The following is a 22,917-nucleotide window of genomic DNA, read 5'->3' as shown; positions in this document are numbered from 1 at the left end:
AGAAATTCTCCACTCCTTGGCCTTTGGATTCTTGGGACTCTGTTTTTCAAGCAGCAGAGAACCCTGATATTCCTGCCTTTCTGTTTTAAGAGTGTTCGACTCATTCCTTGGCAGGTACAACGACATTCCTCTGGGTCAAATGACTAAAGAAGATTTTATCCCTCGACATTCCAGTGAAGGAGATTGGGCGGAATTTGGCTTTGTGTTTCACGGCCATCCTTCTCCTTGGATCAGGACCCCGGCCTGCCCTACGCCACACTTTGGATATTCTTATTTAGCCAAGCGTTCTCATAAGCCTCCAGAGTGACCCGTGGAACGGTCCTTGGTTTGCGTTCTATCACACTTTGCACGGGACTCCATTGGCCCCGGGGCTGTTGCTGTTCTTGCCCGTCGAACTGTGTTTTCCACCTCTTTCCATGTCGGAGGGCGCTGCGTCTCAATATTGATGCTTCCGGGGTTTCAATGGCGTGGGATATCTGATGGGATGTACAGAGATGGTTCATGTCGCTTGGAGTCAAAGTTCTGTTGTTATCAGGTGCTCCACTAGGTCTTTCTTTTGTTTTTAGAGCTCCAACTTTTTTCCTCTTCGTGAAGAGACTTTTAAGGAACTTGAAGGGATCTTTATAGAAATCGAGTTCTAGTTTGTTCTTGCTTCCTCTGCGTTCCGTAGGTTCTCTGCTCTACGGAGGGATTGCAACCGGTTTAATGTCAGCCTGAAGTCCCTCTATGCCCTCCTTTCCACCTTCCGAGGCCTTCTTCCACTGTTTCCTTAAGCGTGTCTCCTTTCTTGAAACGACGCGCTTGATTTCTGTTGCCTCCTGGAAACTGTGGGGTTGGAACCTTTCTCCCGCCTTTTGCCTCTTGCACTCCAAAGCTTTCTGCCCCGTACTCATAGATGATGGCTCCCATCCTCTCCAACTTCTTCTCCACGTGTGCCTCGAAGTTTCTCGAGGTCAAGGTAAGTCAGTATTCACTGCTTCCCACAACTTCTTGTCACTGGCGCCAGGCCACTTCACATACGGTCTGTGCCTGGTAGTCTCCTCCTCGACTGCAGGTCTGGAGGCTGGTGAGTTCCACTCCTGTTGTTGGTTCACCTCAGTTGGACAGTGGTACTGATGCACTGCAAACTATGGTTTGCGCGTCCAGTTGCTTGCTTCATTCGACTGATTTGATCGCTTTCGCAGAAAGTGATCAATGCGAGGCCTCTGTCTCTCTTTACCCAAACACCCCTTCTTCCCCTGGTGGATCCTCAACCCATGGTGTGATGTAACTTTCCTCCAACCTACAGCACATACCTGCATCTGTTTGTGGCCCGCTGTTGCAGCGGGAACTTGTGACAGTTGCTTGTGGTGTTCTCTTGTGCTGTGCTCTCATTACTCGTAGTCGTTTCCGGTCCAGTCGTTACCATGTTGTCAGCCAATGGAGTCATCTTCCGCCCCCGCTCTCGCAGACTCTAGGGTATTCTCGTATGTTGACTTTCTGTAGCTAAAACGCTGTGGTTTCCAACAGTACTGCGAAGCATGGAAACTACAGAAATGGGAAGGCTACCCCATGACTGTCCCAGTGGGGTCTATTCCCTCCTGTCAGCCGTCTCTCCGTGCCGCCACAAGGAACTTTCCCTGTTGTCAGCTGATCTTTCTCAGCAGTACTGGACTAGTCCAAGATATGCAGAATTCCAAGAACACAGGATGAGATGTTACTATCCTTTGTGCAAGCACTTCCAAGAGTTCATGAACAGTGAGACTGGTGAAATTTGGGGAGCGCATCATCAGTAGTGTGTATAATTAAATTTTAATGATCATTAAGTGAACAATAACAGCCAATATGGAAATACAGTGCATTTGGAAAGTATTCAGACCCCTTGACCTTTTCCACATTGTTACATTAGAGCTTTATTCTAAAATGTATTAAATAAATACAACTGTAGCGTCACCCAAGAAGACTATTGTGTAATCGCTGCCAAAGGTGCTTCAGCAAAGTACTGAGTAAAGGGTCATAAATGTAATATTTCCTTTTTATTTTTTTTAAATACATTTATAAAAATGTCAACCTGTTTTTGCTTTGCCATGATGGGGTATTGTGTGTAGATTGATGAGGGGGGGGAAAGTATTGTATCCATTTTTGAATAAGGCTGTAACGTAATAACATGTGGAAAAAGTCAAGGGGTCTGAATACGTTCCGAATGCACTGTACAAACAATACAGATGTAAGTAGATAAATGCTTAAATATTGATGTACAGTTACATTTTCAAACACTCAATTGCTACTGTAAGTTAGTGCTACTAGATACAATTATGTATCGTAAAAATGTTTTTATGCAACACCGAAATGTGGGGAATTCACAATACCCGAGGTCATGAATTCCCTAAAGGCATTGTAGGTGCTATGAAGAGGGAGCCTTAGTGTCACAGCACACGTGTTTGCCTCTGGGTACTTTTTCTTCTGCTGCCCAGCGAGACGCCCTCGCGCTGTGGAGGAATTCAATGGTCGGGGTGTCCTCACACCCACCGTTGCCCCAGTAGCAAACTCAAACACCATCGCCACTGTTAGAGGACATTCTCCATCTGTGGAGTACACAGTAAAACATTTAAAATACATATTTAAATCACAAAATGGAATAATATGCAGTTACGGATAAACTTGGAACAATTTACTAATTTTACCTTGCACCTCAGCCAGCCAGTTGAACCAGTGGCAGATGGTGTCGMTCTCCAAACACCGCCGGTTGCCGCCAGGTATGGAATAGGTTACTTTAAACAGGTCCCTGGCAGTGGGAGGCTTTATGGAGTCCACAAAAAGTGCTCGGAAGCTGTCCGGGTGGTTCCCCAATGCTTCAAGCAGCCCAAGAGAGTTGAGACGATATTTGAACCTGTTATGGTTTAAAGAAAGTATGTATATTTAAAATAAGTGTTAAGGACAATATAGTGATGTGTATTGATTTAGGGGGGTGGACTGATTTAAAAATACTTATGTTAGAGGAGGTAATGACAAGTACTTCACAGATTTATGACAGAGTTGACTTACTGCTCCAAGGCCACCTGCATGCTCCCTTGGACAAATTGTTGAGCCACCAATTCAACCACACCATCTCTGTCCTCCATTGTCTTGACAACACTCCTTTAATTGTAGGGGAACAAGCCTCCTCCTGTCTGTCTTAAAGGCCTCTACATTTGGATTCATCTGGGGGAATGTTTCCCCCAAAACCTTTAAGAAGCTGCTCTCCTCCTGACCATGGGGCACGTTGATCTGCCTCACAGGACACTCTAAATATACTGATATATGGAAACATTATTTAAATCGAATAAAAAGTATGCTAATATAAAACAGGGAAATAGTCCATGATCTTTAAATCAGTAAAATAACATACAATAAATCTATGTTGAATCACAAGATAGATTCACACCTAGCTTACTTACAAAGCAAGCACTGTGCATCGCACTGTGTCCTCATGTACTACATGGATATAGGGAACATGTACCTATCCTGTTCAGCTGCTGCATGTTAGGCTCAGCGATCAGGCAAACCCTCATAGTTATCAACCTGATTCTCCCGGTTTGCCGCCTTTTGACTCCAACATTATCCCGTCTCCTGAACGATTGAAATCTGACATGTGCAAACGTTATAAAAGTTACAATAATGACACTCAGCATAATCGACGCCGCCCATACTCGCGCACCCRACGGTAGCTGTTGCAATCATTAGCAAGCTAACGTTACTAGGTAGTTGTGCCGGTTAATGTAGACTTTTGCCAGGTATTACCTGACTTACCAGAATTAATCCTACCTTTGAACCACCCGATCCTCCTGGGGTGGTTGCACTTGGTTGGCAAAACTTAAAAAGCGGTCTCATGTTTTCAAGGTTCGACATGACTTAGTCGTTTGTTGGTGATGATGAATGAGAAGTTTTTCATATAGTGATTGGCCAACATTTGCATATAGTTTACATATTGTTATTTGACGTGTCAAATAGTGTTACTTAACGTGTATCTTTTTGACACGCAAAGACCCAAACGGCGTTCCATAAATGATAGAAGTTTCTAGTGGCTGTTTAAAGAAACCATGGAAAACCGAACCATGGATTACAGTGTCTCCTGTCACATGTTATAGACTACTTTCAGGATGAGGAACCATAAAACATCAAGTTATAAAATCCTGAACTTCCCCTTACGTGAATACAACTGAATACAATATTTTGCTATCCAAATATGTGACATTTCAAAGATATATTTTAAGTATAACATTAACAACTTAATTTTAAGTACTTAATTAATTTAACATTGATGCTGGTCTTTAAAAAAACAATGGCTATATGAATTGATCACGTGACACCATTCATTCCTATGTTACATTTACATTTAAGTCATTTAGCAGACGCTCTTATCCAGAGCGACTTACAAATTGGTGCATTCACCTTATGATATCCAGTGGAACAACCACTTTACAATAGTGCATCTAACTCTTTTAAGGGGGAGGGGGGGGGTTAGGAGGATTACTTTATCCTATCCTAGGTATTCCTTAAAGAGGTGGGGTTTCAGGTGTCTCCGGAAGGTGGTGATTGACTCCGCTGACCTGGCGTCGTGAGGGAGTTTGTTCCACCATTGGGGTGCCAGAGCAGCGAACAGTTTTGACTGGGCTGAGCGGGAACTGTACTTCCTCAGAGGTAGGGAGGCGAGCAGGCCAGAGGTGGATGAACGCAGTGCCCTTGTTTGGGTGTAGGGCCTGATCAGAGCCTGAAGGTACGGAGGTGCCGTTCCCCTCACTATGTCATGACTTCATGACCTCATCAGTCCATTAGAAGCTTTCAGGCCCGTACACACTATGGTCGTGGAATGGATGTACAGCCAGATCTGGGTTCAAATACATGATTTTTATATCACATATCAGTTTAGGATTAGGTATGCTTCATATTGTGGACCCTGCTCAATATACAGTATATGTCTTGGAGGGACCAGTTAGACCAGGGGTGTCAAATGTGGTTCATGGGCCATTTTTGTCTCCATTTCTTTTTTTTTTTTTTTAAATAAATGTGGCCTTCACTTGTGCTCCCTCTTTCCAGTAATGGCCCCAATGGAAAAAATACTTTGACACTCCCAAGTTAGAAAGATCACTTTTTAATGTTTTGGCCTTGATGAACTGCATGTACTGTGTTAATGCAAGTGTATAGTGGTTGCTTCTCCAGTTAGCAGTAAATATCTCTAAATCGATCCATTCTTCCTGAACACGTGTCTCCTTCTTTTTGTAAATAAATACAGCCCATCACATGGAGCACGGTATGTAAAAGTAGAGGGAAATTGGCACTCATGACCTTTCTGATCAGCCCCTCTTCACAGTAATGGCAAAATCACACTTGCAAGTTAGACAGACATACAGTATGTTTTAGCTCCCCATATCTCTGAACTAAAAGCTGCCCAATTTTGTTGATATTATCTTTTCAAATCCCTTTGTTTTGGCCTCGATTAACTGCACATATGGTATTAGCTCATATACCAGAGGTGATCAATCTTGGGTCTCTATTTAATCTGTATCTCTGAAGTGTTACAGATAGCGAGATAGAAATGTGAAAGGTAATTTCCGATTGAGCCAATATATGCAGTGTTGTACGATGAATGCAGTCTCGGCTAACACGGGAACATTGCCTTTAAATTTAAATCACGCTGTAACGCTGAACTTCCGTGATACGGATTGAATACGGCCCTTACCCTTCACGTTTCAGTGTGGTTGCAGGCTTTTGCTCCAGCCAAGCAGTAAACATACTTCTATCAATCATAGTCTTCCTTCATTAGTAGAATTAGATATGTTAATGATGCTACTACTTTTCACTTGATATGTTAAATATAGTGTGTTCTATATCATTTACAGATTTGTGGGCTGCATATCCCTTCTGAGAAGAAAGAGAGGGAGACTAGGAGAGGTGGAACATACACTCAGCGCTTTGTCAACCTCCTCAAACAGGTAACACCATGCATACATGTACACAGACATAGGAGACCGGCACATACACAAATACACTCTCATGGTGTTTTTTTTCTTCTTCAAGACTGGAGCACCCTCCGATGGGGTATCACAGCTTCAAAACTATCGGATTTGCTGAAGGAAATGTTGTACTGTACTTTTATGCTGCATCTCAGATCCCCTATATACATGTATGCTGTTGGCCTTTACATTCAGGTTTTTCTTTATCACATGAGGTTCAGCACAAAGTAAAATACAAACCCAGTATGTGAATATTCCAATAACACTTATTGTATGTAGGACATGTTTATTTTCACTTAAATCAATGTTGCTTGTGTTGCAGGTCTTGGCACCAATAAGACAGCTGTTTGTTGGAGAGTTGGCCTCTAGAAGTGTATGTCTGGTCGTTATATTCTACTGCATCTCATTTGGGTGGGTCTCAGCTCTGCTTAATACAATGTTTGTCTTCAGCTGTCCTTGTTATCCATACTGTATGTACGGATGACTTTTTTGACACAAATATACATAAACATTGACAGCTAATATTTCTGTGGGTAGTTATCCTGTGTCCTAACCCCTTTGTGTGTGTGTGTGTATAGATACTATGGTCTGTGGATGTGGTTCCCAGAGCTTTTCAAGAGAGCAGAGGATGGAGGCTCACCTTGTGCCAACGTGTCTCGCTTACAAAGCCATGACAACCAAAGCTGCTACCCAGTCAAAACGGCAGGTGTGTACAACACGAGAGCAATGCACTTTTCAATAAAATGCTCACTCCTCTCAGACTTACAGAAAAAGGTTGTGTAAACAGTAGCTATGTATGTTATGTAAATCTGTGGGCACCAGTTTCTCTTAAATGATGAAATATTGCGCTATCTATAACATTTTGCAAAGTTTGTTATTCAAGTAAAAAGGTATATTTCATGGCACTTTACTGGCACTTTTATTTATTGAAAACTAAGTGAGTGTGTTGGACTGCTTCCTTTCGCAGTGTACATGGAGGGCTTTGTCACTGCAGCCTCAAACCTACCAGGGAACATCTTCACCGTTCTCCTAATGGATGTCATTGGAGGAAAGGCCCTGCTTTGTGAGTTGTTTTCCCCTCCCTTCTTAAAAGACAGTAGGGCATGATCAAAAATTTTATTTAGTTATTAGAAGTTTCAGTGACATTGTGGCTCAATCAGAATAATTTTGCAGCATTGGGAATGGTGTCATAAAATGGCCATTTGCAGACGCTTTGATCCAAAGCCTCTCACAGTTAACCCATGTTTGTGGTCTATGCCGGAATCAAGTCAAAGTTGCTAGCCTAGATCCACATTCCAACCAAAGCCATCTTGGCATGGATTCTATTCCCTGTGTGTGTCCGTCTGGTTTTTTGAAGTATGTACTGTGCTCTCTGTCCCAGGTTGCAGCCTATTGTTGTCCAGTGTGAGTGTGTTCCTCATCTACGAGGTGAAGACGAAAGCACAGAGTCTGCTCATCTCCTGTGTTTTCAGTGGAGTGTCTGTGGTGGCTTGGAATTCCTTGGACGTGTTGGGTACTGAGCTCTACCCCACCCAGCTACGGTAACTGCAGACACCATCATAATAGCCTGGTCCTAGATCTGTTTGTGTTGCCTCCCAACTCCTATGTACTAGAAGGCTTCACAGATCCACCTGTACCGGAATACACGAGACCCAAGCGGGTCCGGATCCAGAATTCTAAATAGTGTCATGGGTCTGATCTAATATGATTGTCACGGGTCTCGGGCATGTGTAATTTTAACGGACTTGTCCGGAAGGGCCCGTACAGATCATAAACGCGACTGCTGCAGTAGAAGCGAGACATTTCGTAATTCACGCTGCTGCTGTAGCTTTTCACGAGAGTGCAGCATGGCGCGTATAGCTTGTTGTTGACCAATCATAAGTCATCAAAGCGGCATTAGGCTAACGTCAAAGAGCCTCACTCCGTGTGTGGCAAAAGTTAAGAGATATTTAATCAATGGAAGATGGAATCAAAAGTTAAAGGAGAAGGATAGGCTACAACAACCAAGAACCAACTGGTAGGCAGGCTGCTACTTAATATTCAGAATGGCGTTGTTGTCATTTGTAACTGTAGGATGAGGAAGCGCATGCGCTGCAGCCTCAGTTAGCCTGCTAGCTAACGTTAGCTAGCTTAACTAGCTTCTCCCGGTTTGATGCAATCCAAGACAGATACTACGTAATCATATTTGATGATAAATAACCTAGCTATGTCAGCTATTAGTCTACTAAGTCGGCTTGGTTGGTTGCTGTCTCTTCCTCCCTGCACCCCATGTCACTCGCTCACAGTACAGCCCCTCCCCCGCCTGCTAGAGCGACACCCCTCTCGCTTTCAGCTCCTTTTTAACTTAAATTACTTTTCAGCTGCTTCCCTCACTCGGATCAGACAGGCTCTGGATCCAACCAGATATATACAGTCATGGCCTAAAGTTTTGAGAATAACACAAATATTAATTTTCACAGTCTGCTGCCTCAGTTTGTATGATGGCAATTTGCATATACTCCAGAATGTTATGAAGAGTGATCAGATGAATTGCAAAGTCCCTCTTTGCCATGCAAATGAACTGAATCCCCAAAAAACATTTCCACTGCATTTCAGCCCTGACACAAAAGGACCAGCTGACATCATGTCAGTGATTCTCTCGTTAACCTCTCTAGGGTACGTGGGACGGTAGCATCCAAATTCAAAACAACAGAAATCCTATAATAAAAATTCCTCAAACATACATGTATTTTACATCATTTTAAAGATAAACTTGTTGTAAATCCAGCCACAGTGTCCGATTTCAAAAAGGCTTTACGACGAAAGCAAACCAAACGATTATGTTAGGTGAGTGCCTATTCACAGAATAACACAGCCATTTTTCCAAAGAAAGGATTCACAAAAAGCAGAAATATAGATAAAATGAATCACTAACCTTTGATGATCTTCATCAGATGACACTCATAGGACTTCATGTTACACAATACATGTATGTTTTGTTCGGTAAAGTTAATATTTATATCCAAATATCTAAGTTTACATTGGCGCGTTACGTTCAGTAGTTCCAAAACATCCGGTGATTTTGCAGAGAGCCACGTCAATTTACAGAAATACTCATTATAAATGTTGATGAAAATACAAGTGTTATGCATAGAATTTTAGATGCTCTTCTCCTTAATGCAACAACCGCTGTGTCAGATTTCAAAAAAGCTTTACGGAAAAAGCAAACCATGCAATAATCTGAGGTCGGCGCTCAGAGCCCAATCAAGACAAAAATATATCCGCCATATTGTACAGTCAACAGAAGTCAGAAATAACATTATAAACATTCACTTACCTTTGATGATCTTCATCAGAATGCACTCCCAGGAATCCCAGTTCCACAATAAATGTTTGTTTTGTTCGATAATGTCCATCATTTATGTCCAAATTCCTCCTTGTTCTAGCGTTCAGTACACTTTCCAAACTCACGACGCGCGGGCAAGTCCAGCGGAAAGTACGGACGAAAAGTTTATAAAGTTATATTACAGTGCGTAAAAACATGACAAACGAAGTATTGAATCAATCTTTAGGATGATTTTAACATAATTCTTCAATAATGTTCCAACCGGAAAATTCCTTTGTCTTCAGAAGTGCGATGGAACAGAGCTTGCTCTCACATGAACGCGCATGGTCAGCGCATGTTCAGGTCATGGTAGACCTTACTCAATCCCCTCTCATTCGGCACCACTTCACAGTAGAAGCATCAGACAAGGTTCTAAAGACTGTTGACATCTAGTGGAAGCCTTAGGAAGTACAACATTACCAATATCTCACTGTATCTTAAATAGGAGCCGAGTTGAAAATCGACCAACCTCAGATTTCCCACTTCCTGGTTGGATTTTTCCCTCAGGTTTTTGCTTGCCATATGAGTTCTGTTATACTCAGACATCATTCAAACAGTTTTAGAAACTTCAGAGTGTTTTCTATCAAAATCTACTAATAATATGCATATTCTAGCTTTTATGGCTGAGTAGCAGCATAATTGACAGCATGCCAGGGCGGATTGCAGAGGTCTTGAAAAAGAAGGGTCAACACTGCAAATATTGACTCTCTGCATCAACTTCATGTAATTGTCAATAAAAGCCTTTGACACTTATGAAATGCTTGTAATTATACTTCAGTATTCCATAGTAACATCTGACAAAAATATCTAAAGACTCTGAAGCAGCAGACTGTGAAAATTAATATTTGTGTCATTCTCAAAACTTTTGGCCACGACTATACATAACGGGCCTAGTTGTCCTCGGGTCCGTTCGGAACGGGTCTCTATATTTAAAGAAATGTATTTATGCATATTGGGTCCGGGTGGGAAAGCCCCAGGTCCACTTTAGAACGGGTTCTATTGGTCCTCTATTGTCACGACTGGTCCAAGATCTTTTTCTGCTGTCTTGCCAACTCCTATGACATGTAATGGGACCAAGCTACCATACAGCCTTCTTTTAAACAATTTCCCAGCAAAGGCTCTTTGCCAGGCTGATTGTCTTGTCTCTCCCACTGTGCTCACTGTCAATCTTGGTTTATTTTAGGTCCTCCGCTCTGGGCTTCTTCACAGGAATAGGCAGAGTGGCAGCCATCATGGGTAACATAGTCTTTGGCCAGCTGGTGGACACCAACTGTGTGATACCAGTTGTACTTGTGTCTGCTTTGCTGCTGACAGGGGGGATCACTGCCTTGCGCCTTCCACGCACTAAACAAGCAGAGCTCACCTGAGGTCTCTGTGAAAATGAAGTCCAGAAGACACTTTTTTCCCCCTGCTCGTAGTCCTCGCCAAGGGTTATTCCCTGAACCTAGTCTACCTAGAGATGCCTTTTTCCTATCATGACCAAAGATAGACGTAGAATAGATTTTATAAAACGGATGTTGTGAAATGCTGGATTGCACAAGTGCACTTTGAGAAACCGTGTACCTTAATGGTTTCTCAATCATTACATCATTGACCAGAGCTAATAATACAGTGATCTACAAAAGTATGGGGACAGTGACACATTTTTTGTTGTGTATTAAAAGTAGTCAAAAGTTTAGTATTTGTTCCCATATTCCTAGCATGCAATAATTACATCAAGCTTCTGAATCTACAAAGTTGTTGGATGCATTTGCTGTTTTGGTGGTTTCATTTCTATTGGTCACAAAATAATCAATGGTAAATAATGTATTGTCATTTTGGATGAACTTTTATTGTAAATAAGAATAGAATATGTTTCTAAACACTTCTACATTAATGTGAATTAGTGTTGCATGGTATACCGGTACCACAGTAATATCACCGTACAAAAACATCATGATACCAACATTTATAGATTATCGTTTCATATAACACTACCACATTTTTCAGTCCTACCGATCTAAGGCACTGGCGCCTGTTATAAAATGTGTATAAAGTCAGTTTTGTTTATAAATTCTGTAAAAAAAAAAAAATACATGCAACTAGTCTCTTGTACAATAATGTCCACTTAACTTTCATGCCATATCACGTGTAGCAGCTGTAATCCGCCAGCCCATCCCATTCCAGCCATCACTCACCTGTTTCTCTCCGTCTGCTCTTCCTGCACATCCATTCCTTCATCAGTTTTTAAAATATAATAATTTAGCCGTGATGGCAAGGGGGATGCATACCCTGATCAGTCTTCTGTTGTTACATTTGTACATTTAATACTTTGGAGCAGCGTGTGCAGAGCAAGCAAAATTGATACATTGTATATAATTTAATCTCTGGGTTAACCAAGTGCACAGGCCAGTCGTATAGGCTTTGCAAGTTTGCTGTCACACAGCAGTGCTAGAGGAAAAACAGCTTTGTGACAGTCATACTTGCAGCTTTACAGCATAGAAAACGGCTCCTCTCTAGATCAAACGGTTAAAAAAATTACTCATTACCGGAGCTACTTTTTGTAAAATTTTTCTACCTCCGATTTTGCACGCATTTGATATATTGAACAAAAATATAAACACAACATGCAACAATTTCAAAGATTTTACTGAGTTAGTCAATTGAAAAATGAATTGGGCCCTAATCTATGGATTTCACATGACTGGGAATACAGATATGCATCGATTGGTCAAAGATACCCTTTTTTTTTTTAAAGAAGTAAATAAAAAAAGTAGGAGCGTGGAACAGAAAACCAGTCAGTATCTGGTGTGACCACCATTTTCCTCATGCAGCGCGACATCTCCTTCGCATAGAGTTTATCAGGCTGTTGATTGTGGCCTGTGGAATATTGTCCCACTCCTCTTCAATGGCTGTGTGAAGTTGCTGGATATTGGCGGGAACTGGAACATACTGTCGTACACGTTGATCCAGAGCATCCCAAACATGCTCAATGGGTGACCATGTCTGGTGAGTATGCAGGCCATGGAAGAACTGACATTTTCAGCTTCCAGGAATTGTGTGCAGATCCTTGTGACATGGGGCCATGCGTTATCATGTAACATGAGGTGATCGCGGTGGATGAATGGCACGACAATGGGCCTCAGAATCTCCTCACGGTATCTCTGTGCATTCACTTTGCCATCGATAAAATGCAATTGTGCTCGTTGTCCGTAGCTTATGTCTACCCATACCATAACCCCACCGCCACCATGGGGCACTCTGTTCTCAACGTTGACATCAGCGAACCGCTCGCCCACATGACCCCATACACGTGGTGTAAACAAATTTGTGCATAACATTTTTGAGAAATAAGCTTTTTGTGCATATGGAACATTTTTGGGATCTTTTTTTCAGCTCACAAAACATGGGACCAACACTTTACATTTTTATATATTATATTTTTCCCCCCCGAGTAATTTCACAAACCATGTCGCGGGTCGTTTTAAACTAATCCCAGGATGCTTATTATTGTTTTGATAACAAACAATGTTGTTCAAATTTGATTGGCACAGGAAAAAAGTAATGGTATCATGGTAGCATCCACATGAATGTAGAAATATATTCTGTCCTTATTTACAATAAAAGTGACTCCAAAATGACATTCATTTCTATTGGGCACAAAATAATCTGAAACACCATCAAAACAAACAGCAAATGCATACAACAAGTTTAGAGTGACAAACTTGATGTAATCATTGTGTGCTAGGAATATGGGACCAAATACTACACTTTTGACTATAATACACCATAAGAGAATTTGTCCTAATATTTTTGTTCCCCTAAAATTGTGGGACTATGTACAAAAAGTGCTGTAGTTTCTAAATGGTTCGCCTGATATGGATGAAAATACCCTCAAATTAAAGTTGACAGTCTGCTCTTTAACATCAGTTTAACATTGTTTAATTTAAAATAAAGTGCTGTGTAAGTGTTGGTGCTCACTGTGTATTCGATATGAATAAATCAGTGATTCATTAATTCATTGCTTGAGTCTGGGCACTTAAAGGAGAACTCCACTTACTATCTTTTGGTCTTTTTTTCATTAGTCCACTGTTGATACAATCACAACATGTTTTGCATGTTCGCAGTCAAGTTTAAAAGATATTGGATTTCAAGAAGCCAAGTGTTACCAGCCATATCACAAAACGCATCATCATCATGATGTGGCCGGTGATACTTTGCTTGAACTTGACTGCTGACATGCAAAACATTTTGGGACTATATCAACAGTTGATTATTGGGGAAAATACCAAAAGATCGTTTGAGTGGAGTTCCCCTTTAAGTCAAGTGACAATCAAGATAGTGTGGCCCACAACATTTTGTCAAAATGCTAAGAAAATCCAATGTATAGGTATTTGCATTGAGTTTACTTAATTAGATCCAAAGATGTATGACCATCTGTAAGGATGGGTTGCCACTGCTTATAGTCCATGTTATAACACACGTTGCATCGAAACCCAGATATGGTGCAGAGCGTTCGATTTGGTTGCTGGGGGGCAAGGAGACCCCCAGCTCCGCTTAAACCATTGACAACTACTTACCGTTTAAGAGACTGTTAAATAAATGCTAATTATTTGGTTGTAATGTCATCACCTCTTCAAGAGCACAGTCAGAACTACAAATGTCAGATTATTCCATGTAAAACAATTGTGCACATTTAGCTCTATCATCAGTGTTAAAGTAACTGTAGGCTTTTCATAATCAGTAAACATTGATCATGTAATTTGAATTGCATATACTCGACGGTAGTGATGGGTTCTGATTTCTTAAATGTTGGAATCATGAAATATACTTATTAATTTCACTGAGGGAGAGAGGATAATGTATAACATTTACATTATGTCAGGATATGTTATTTTTTGCCATCAGGGATCCTATGGGAGAAGAGACAGTCTAGTACCAGTCACCATGACAGCCATGAGTTGGGGAGGACTGAGGAATTTGGGCAGAGGTCAGGTTAGATGAAGTGAGGAAGAATATATATAACTAGTCTTCTGGATAGCAACAGAGGTGTATTGGCTGTTCAGATGTGTAAGGGGCTCAGCATAGGAGAAAGGGTTAAATATCAGTGCTTGTGAGAATCTGTTATTTGTTTGTTAAGCTGTTCGATCCTTTGGGGTGAATAAACTTGGTTGGAGCTTTTATAGTGTCCGTCGATTTCTTACTCTGATTTTTATAACCTAACAGTAGCCTCAATATATATCAATATTGGCCACTATTAWTTGGATATTTGAGTGATATAAAAGTCAACTATACCTGACAAGTATGAGTGGTTTTGGTTAATTTCCCGTCCTGTCAAGCAGCAGAAGGGCGCAATTGCTGGCGATGTAATTAATAAACTAAACAAAAAAATACTGTGTTAGCTGATAATGTTTACTTTGCAAGCTACCGGTAGAAACGTACAATTGGCTAAACATAGTTATAAATAGACCTAATGTACTTTTTTCTCCAACGTAGGCATACAGTTCCTAGTGAAGTTGMCTCTCTTTTCCCCATTTTGTTTTTAAGTGTTTAATCACGATTTGCTGCTGACAGACATGATAGGCTGTTGATTGGACCACGTCAAATTGTCTAGCTAGCTAATAACAGATCACCTCAATATGGCTAGTTGACAAGCTAACTTTCAGGGGATTAACCAGATGGCTATATTTGTATGGAGGACCAAACCTGCCGTAATTAGAAATAAATGTATAAATCAATCAATACACACAAATACATGAATGAATAAATTCATATACAGTAAATGCGCACAGATATTATTATTGAAGTCATTCTTAAATCAACAAACTACATCATACCTAAAAACACATTCTAAAATGTTTTTGTTTAGTTGCATTGGAATGTACGTCACGATTATCAGCCAAAGAGACGATTCCAAAGGACTTTCTTCAATTAGCTAACTAACCCTGCTTTTAAGATGCCGAAAAGCTGTTGCGTACTGGTTTTTTTAAGCAATAGGAGAAAAGACCACCAAATTTAGTTTCATCAACTGCCTAAGGTCCAGGTTAGACGAACCTCATGGTTTCAGGCTATTACGCCGTGATGATGATGGAAAGCTGTTACAGCTCCTGTTACTCGATACGTGTTCAAAACACCTCATCACTGGTAAGTCACTTTGCATAAAGGTTACTAGGACTAGTGAGCTGTATCCGTCCAAATAACAGCTGTAATATTCTTCTGCATTTATGCAAACCTGGAGATTCCACCAAGTAGGTGTCTATCGCCATAGGCTACGTTGGTTTGGGCCATTTGGTAGGGTTATATTTAGGGTTGGGCGGTATCCAGATTTTCATATCGTCATACTGTCCTTCTCTCATGTTGTGTTGCAACCATGCTGTGTTGCTGCCTTGCTATGTTGTTGTCTTAGGTCTCTATGTAGTGTTGTGTTGTCACTCTTGTCGTGATGTGTGTGTTGTCCTATTTTGAATCCCAGCCCCCGTCCCRGCAGGAGGCCTTTTGGTAGGCAGTCATTGTAAATAATAATTTGTTCTTAACTGACTTGTCTGGTTAAATAAAATAAATGTTATAAATTGCCACCACTAGAAATTGTTGTGAACAACATGTAATTTATGTACATTCAGATTTAAGATTTTACTTAAAGTTCATCTGCGTCTTTGGGAACTCTGAAGTGGTCATCCATGACTTCCTGTTTCACTGGAGTGTAAATATGAGGTGACACACAGGCTAAACTCCCTTAGTCATCCATAAACATGGGAAAGGTTAGAGACCATAAATTAAATGAGAAAATGTTGTTGACCTTCACAAATCAGGCAATGGCTATAAAGATAGCTACACACCTGAAAAAAAACCTATCTCCACTATTAGGGCAATAATTAAGACATTTAAAACAATTGGATCTGTGATGAACCTGCCTGGAAGAGGATACAAGTGTATTTTGCCCCCACTCACAGTGTGAAGGGTGGTTCAAGTGGCCAAAAAATATCCAAGGATCACAGTTGGAGAATTGCAAAAGTTGGTTACATCTTGGGTCCACAAAAACTACAATTAGACGGCACTCCCATGCCAACAAGTAAATTGGAAGGGTTGCCAAACCACAAACATAAATTCCTGGAGAAAATGGTTCACTGATCATAGAATCTAGATTTTGCAATGGCCATCCCAGTCCCCTGACCTAAACCCCATTGAAAACCTGTGGGGTGAGCTGAAGAGAGTCCACAAGTGTGGACCTTGGAATCTGAAGGATCTGGAGAGATTCTGTATGATGGAATGGTCTCAAATCCCTTCCTGTGTGTTCTACCACCTCATCAAACATTATAGGAGATGACTCCGAGCTCTTCTCTTGGCAAAGAGAGGGTGCATAAAGTACTAAATGCAGATGTGCCAATAATTGTGCCACTTTCTTTAAAAAAAACATGCATATTTATTGATTACGAACTCAAAGGTTAGATTTGATAAGAGTTTAAGATAAACAACAATTACATTTTTTCACAGACTTTTTCCCCCCTCATATTTACCTAGTGTGCCAATAATTCAGGAGGGCACAGTATGCTAACGAGTGCAAACGAAAATAAACGAATTGCAAAGACAGGCAATCCAGCTCAAAGTTATACGTGTATATATTGTGACGTACAGCAGGTCAGCCACCAGGGGGAGACTCGTCGAGCCCTGGTAACAGATGGAGTATACATCACGAGGCGATGGCTCCATCTGCTGGACGTGCCAGGTCTCGACGGGCTCTCCAGCCAGGACTAATTGGAGCTGATTGGGAGCTGGTGAGTAATCAAGGGCGGATTGCTCACCAGCTGTGCAAGGCCCATAAAGCTGCCAGAAGGGCAGCACACAAGGGGAACGGGGGAAGAAAGGACTCCCGTGGTATTGTTGACGGTTGCAGAGGTAAGAAGAGGGAGTTCAGTTTTGTGCCCGACAGGATACAGCCAGACCCGGAATACCAGAAGACGACATCCCGGAGAGGGTCTCATAGGGGAGACCTATCCTTTTTGAGCTATTATTTAAATGAACACCCTTGAAACTGAGTTAATCCTTCTCTGTCCGTGTCTGATATGTGTAAACGTCTTGACCAAACCCCCTGGTCTGCCACAAGATATATATGTGTATACACACACACACACTTGAAGTCGGATGTTTACATACACCTTAGACAAATACATTTAAACTCAGTTTTTCACAATTCCTGACATTTAATCAGTAAAAATTCCCTGTCTTAAGTCAGTTATTATGATTTTTCAATGCCGATAGCGATTATTGGAGGACAGAAAAAGCCGATACCGATTTATCGGGCGATTTAAAAATATATATATATATGTTTTTAAATATATATATATCATACACACACATTTTTGTAATAATGACAATTGCAACAATACTGAATGAACAATGAACACTTTTATTTTAACTTAATATAATACATAAATACACACACAGCGCTGAAGTGACAATGATACTGAAGAGTCTGCTTAGGAGACAAATACTCAACTGTTTGAATAAAAATAGAGTTTAAGTTACCTGTGATGAATGTTGAAAACAAAAACTTTAATTTCTATATGCAGGAAATCCTATTTTAATAATGGGCATGGTAAGAATTGACAACCAAAGTGCGAGTCATAATTCCCATGACACCTTCTAGCAAAATCTGAAAAGCGGTTCCTTAATTTATTCCATAGGATATTTTTAGATTCACTTAAAATAAGGTCTGTGTTTCGTGTAGGCTTACATCACCGTGACAATTTTATAACTGTGTAGATATCCATAGGACAAGGTAACTGATCAATATTGGCTAAATATAAGCGAAGATTAAAAAAAAAAATTGTAGAGGATTTATGAAAATATGTTGACAAACGTTACCTTATCCTAGTGAGATTTACACTGGTATCAAAACGTCGAGGCGGTTTAAGCCTGCACGAAACACAGACCTTATTTGAAGTAGATCAAGACATTCTCTATGGAAGACATGAACGGTAAAATAACGAAGGAACCCCTTTCAAYTTCAGCCGCAAGTTATTACAGGAATTATAACCATCGACTATTTCTCTCTAAACCATATACCTTTGACTAATCCGGAAACTATCACATCGAAAACAAAACGTTTATTCCGTTCCGTATTTTATCTAACGGGTGGCATCCATGAGTCTAAATATTCCTGTTACATTGCACAACCTTCAATGTTGTCATAATTACGTACAATTCTGGCAAATTAGTTCGCAAAGAGCCAGGCGGCCCAAACTGTTGCATATACCCTGACTCTGCGTGCAATGAACGCAAGAGAAATGACACAATTTCACCTGGTTAATATTGCCTGCTAACCTGGATTTCTTTTAGCTAAATAAGCAGGTTTAAAAAATATATATACTTGTGTATTGATTTTAAGAAAGGCATTGATGTTTATGGTTAAGTACACATTGGAGCAATGACAGTCATTGATTGATTGTTTTTTAAAGATAAGTTTAATGCTAGCTAGCAACTTACCTTAGCTTACTGCATTCGCTAACAGGCAGGCTCCTCGTGGAGTGCAATGTAATCAATGCAAGATTGGATCCCCCGAGCTGACAATGTTAAAAATCTGTCGTTCTGCCTCGTTCCTAGGCCGTCATTGAAAATAAGAATGTGTTCTTAACTGACTTGCCTAGTTAAATAAAGATTAAATAAAGGTGTAAAAAAATAAAAAATAAAAATCGGCTCCCAAAAATACCAATTTCCGATTGTTATGAAAACTTGAAATCGGCCCCGATTAATCGGTCGACCTCTAATAGTGACGCCTCAAGCACTGAGCTGCATTGTCTTAGACCACTGCGCATAACGAGCATAACGTTAATAAAGATGATTTTGGGAAACGTCTCAGAAATTCAAGGATGCTCTTACAAAGGTTCTAACGATGACCTTTTAAGATGTTGTTGGGAAACCGGGCCCAGATGAATAGCTAGCAAATATATAAATATATGGCTGACCCAAGTTTTCGATGCATGCCTCCACACGGAAAAGCAGGTACAGCGGAAATGTTGTTTTCAGCTGAGGCCAGCACTTCCAGAGCCACCTATGTGAAGCTACCCACAATAACTATTAGCCACAATAGTGACATTTGTGGTTCGCTTTCAAAAATAAAAGTCCTGCATTGAAACTGATGCAAACAGATACAAATAGTGGAATCATGACATATTTGGGCTAGATAATGCTTAAGAAGTTTGGAATGTTATATACATTTAACAAAATACAATAATTAGTTAATTTGACTAAGGACAAATCAGTTGAAATCACACTGTGGATGTATTAGACTTCATAATTGCATTGGAGGCATACTGTATGCGCCGTACAGCCTTACCTATGGATCTAGMGTCCATGATATGGGGTATCAGCCTATTCAGTGACACCCACAGAACACAACTGTTCAGAGTCTACACACATATTGTCGTAGCTCTTATTGCAAATCTTTGATTTTGGGAAATCACCTCAATATTGAGCCTATTGTGTGTATTGAACATTCATATTGTAATGTACAGCCTTACCTATGGATCTTGTGTCAATGAAATCAGGTCCTAAGAGCGATGACGCTAATATTTGTGTAAAAACTTCACAGTTGTGTTCTGTGGGTGTCACTGTGTAGGCTGATACCTATGGATCTTGGGTCCATGAAATGGGGTCAGGCTATACATTGCAATATTAAATGTTTAGTTTATTAGGATCCTGCACATGCAGCAGCTACTCTTCCTGGGGTCCACATAACATGTACAAATACATGACAAAGTACAGAACAGAAAAACAAAGTTATCTTTTGTCCTCCGAAGAGAGGGGTGGATGGGCCAATAAAATAAATACAAATAGAGTATGTAAACTGGGTTAGGGTGGCGTTTCCCCTTACACTGTAAATAGCTTTAGGTGTCTAGAAAAGTGCCAAGTAAGTCCAATCAGTTATTATTATTGATACATGTTTTGCCGTCTTCCATAGTTTGAAGACCAGGCCTTTGTAGAGACAGAAACTGATTCAAAGAAAGTTTAGTTAAATAAATTACTATAGTAAGTGCCCAGATGCCAAATAAATTAACAGGGTTGAAGTTATCTTAATTCAGCCAATTTCAAAAGTTGACATTTTTGTGAGTCTACTTTTGAACTTTCGTTTTAGGACTAATGCCTCGCTGAGCGTTCTACTCAATGCAGCGTCAATGGGTGCTGATGATTTAGTTTAAAGTGCATTACTGTAGCTTGGAAATACATGACATTTCAAAAGGAATCAAATACTTAGTAGGGCAAGCTTTTGTCATCGTGATGTTTCCAGATTGACTTTAGATGCAGTATAATTTTAGCTAGCTAAGATTAAGGGGAGGACAACATTTTTGCCAGCTAACGTTAACGTTGTTAGCTATTTCTTTCTTTTACCTCTTTTTCGGTAGATACAGTCTTGTCCCATTACTGCAACTCCCCTACTGGAGAGGCGAAGGTCGAGAGCCAATGCATCTTCCGAAACACGACCCTTCCAAGCCGCGCTGCTTCTTGACACACTGCTCACTTAACCCGGAAGCCAGCCACACCAATGTGTCGGAGGAAACACCGTCCAGCTGGCGAAGTTAGCTTGCAGGCGCCCGGCCCGCCACAAGGAGTAGCTGGTGCGCGATGGGGCAAGGAAATCCCAGCCTGCCAAATCCTCCCCAAACCTCGACAATTGTGCACCGCCTCATGGGTCTCCCGGTCACGGGCATCTGACACAACCTGTGATTGAACCCAGGTCTGTAGTGACGCCTCAAGAACTGCGATGCATTGCCTTCGCTAGCAATGGCCTCCTGAGTGGCGCAGCAGTCTATTTCTTACGAACTGTGCTAGCTCATGCATGGCAACTTTGCCATCTCCCTAAAATAAACTTTATCATAATGGCAAACCTGTTTACTAATTATCGGTCTACAGTACTTTAGAAACATATTTCCAGGCCACTATAGTGTAAATTTGACGAAACAATCATTGGCCCCGATCAGAAAGACTTGACATTAACCAGAGATCCTAAAAGATTACTAGAGGTGTTATGTCATAAACCTGTTACATATTGGGAAAAAATGGCAGCCATCTTGGACAGGGAGAAATCCAAAACCAGTCTAATTGGAATGAATGGCAGTAGAGGCATAGGTGATGCATTTCCTGCCTTTTAATTATGCAGGATAATTTTTTTTTAAAAAGACACGTGATGTATCAGACATTGTGTAATGGAATATTGTCAWAWATACAGTTTATGGGTTTTATACAAATAGCCTCATGTTTGACCATAAATGTCTCAGATTCTGTTTTCTTGTAAAGCTGCAAGTGCGATTATATGATATCAGTTCGTGTTGCATTTACAATTTGTCTAACTCCTATCAACTGATTTGAGCCAGTGTATGGCTGTGGATTGACTTCATTGTTTGAATGGAATGTTAGCATATTGGCAGTTTATTAGAACAATTCTAAAATTGGCTAGCTAGCTAGTACACATACAGTGCAGATAAATTCTTCACATTCATTGTTTCAGACAATATCTGATCACAAACCAACATGGCTGACTTTTGGATTATCACAAGGGTGGATGCCATTCTAGTATTGTAATTCCTAATTCTATGGCATTAACCATCATTCAGACAACAATATGCTGCAGCAGCTGTAGAAAGATGATAACAATGAGACTTTGAGACAGGTGCAAACCATGAATACTAACATTTTGTAAAACTGGAGGGAACTTGGTTTATGCAAGATAGTCAAACAGGACATACAGTTGAGGCCAAAAATATTGGCCGCAAAACAGGCACTCTACATGGTGATGATTTGTAGAGAGGAACTAGCTAGTTTTGCATAAGTATTGACACCTGACTTCAACTAATCCCCATTTCCCAGGGTAGCGTACCCATTCATACACACAGAGTACCAGTCAAAAGTTTGGACACAATTCAGGGTTTTTCTTTATTTTGACTATTTCCTACATTGTAGACATCAAAACTATCAAACACATATGGAATCATGAAGTAACCAACTAAAAAAGGGTTTAACAATTCAAAATATATTTTAGATTCTTCAAAGTAGCCACCCTTTGCCTTGACAGCTTTGCATGCGCTCAACCAGCTTCAGGTAGTCACCTGGAGTGCATTTCAATTAACAGGTGTGCCTTTCATTCCTTCCTTTGTTTAAGGTCTACTTGACCAAGGAGATTGATGGAATGTTGCATCAAATGACTTCGCCTCCATCACCTGACCTCAACCCAATTGAGATGGGTTGGGATGAGTTGGACCGCAGAGCGWACTCCTTCAAGACTGTTGGAAAAGCATTCCAGTTGAAGCTGGTTGAGAGAATGCCAAGCGTGTGCAAAGCGTGGCTACTTTGAAGAATCTAAAATATATTTTGATTTGTTTACTACATGATTCCGTATGTGTTATTTCATAGCTTTGATGTCTTCACTATTATTCTACAATGTATAAAATAGCACAAAAGAAAAACCCTTGAGTAGGTGTATCCAAACTTTTGATTGGTACTGTATATAAACACACACTAAGGTCATGTGTACATTTGTGAATTTACTCTCATATTCCCTTGAAGCCAACACTCAATGCGGGTTTTTTAGCAAATAAACAAGGAACCAAT

General features: G+C 40.5%; 1 protein-coding gene across 2 annotated transcripts in view; it reads left to right on the top strand.

Moving 5' to 3' along the window:
- Positions 1-22,889, top strand: part of sv2 (synaptic vesicle glycoprotein 2) — a 34,585-nt gene extending 11,696 nt beyond the window's left edge. The window contains exons 8-13 of one of the 2 annotated variants that reach the window (XM_023984854.2): positions 5,859-5,951; positions 6,295-6,383; positions 6,551-6,678; positions 6,940-7,035; positions 7,354-7,513; positions 22,469-22,889. In XM_023984854.2, the coding sequence (XP_023840622.1) occupies positions 5,859-5,951; positions 6,295-6,383; positions 6,551-6,678; positions 6,940-7,035; positions 7,354-7,513; positions 22,469-22,478 (576 nt within the window). In that variant the 3' untranslated portion in view covers positions 22,479-22,889. Of the gene's footprint in view, positions 1-5,858; positions 5,952-6,294; positions 6,384-6,550; positions 6,679-6,939; positions 7,036-7,353; positions 7,514-10,519; positions 14,497-22,468 lie in introns of those variants that run through there. The other variant, XM_023984853.2, reaches the window with a different exon arrangement.
- The last annotated feature ends 28 nt before the right edge of the window (positions 22,890-22,917 follow it).

This window comes from Salvelinus sp. IW2-2015, linkage group LG4q.1:29 (assembly GCF_002910315.2).
Source record: "Salvelinus sp. IW2-2015 linkage group LG4q.1:29, ASM291031v2, whole genome shotgun sequence".
NCBI classification, from domain to species: domain Eukaryota; kingdom Metazoa; phylum Chordata; class Actinopteri; order Salmoniformes; family Salmonidae; genus Salvelinus; species Salvelinus sp. IW2-2015.
Note: the sequence above shows the minus strand (reverse complement) of the source record. Positions and strands in the feature narration are given on the sequence as shown.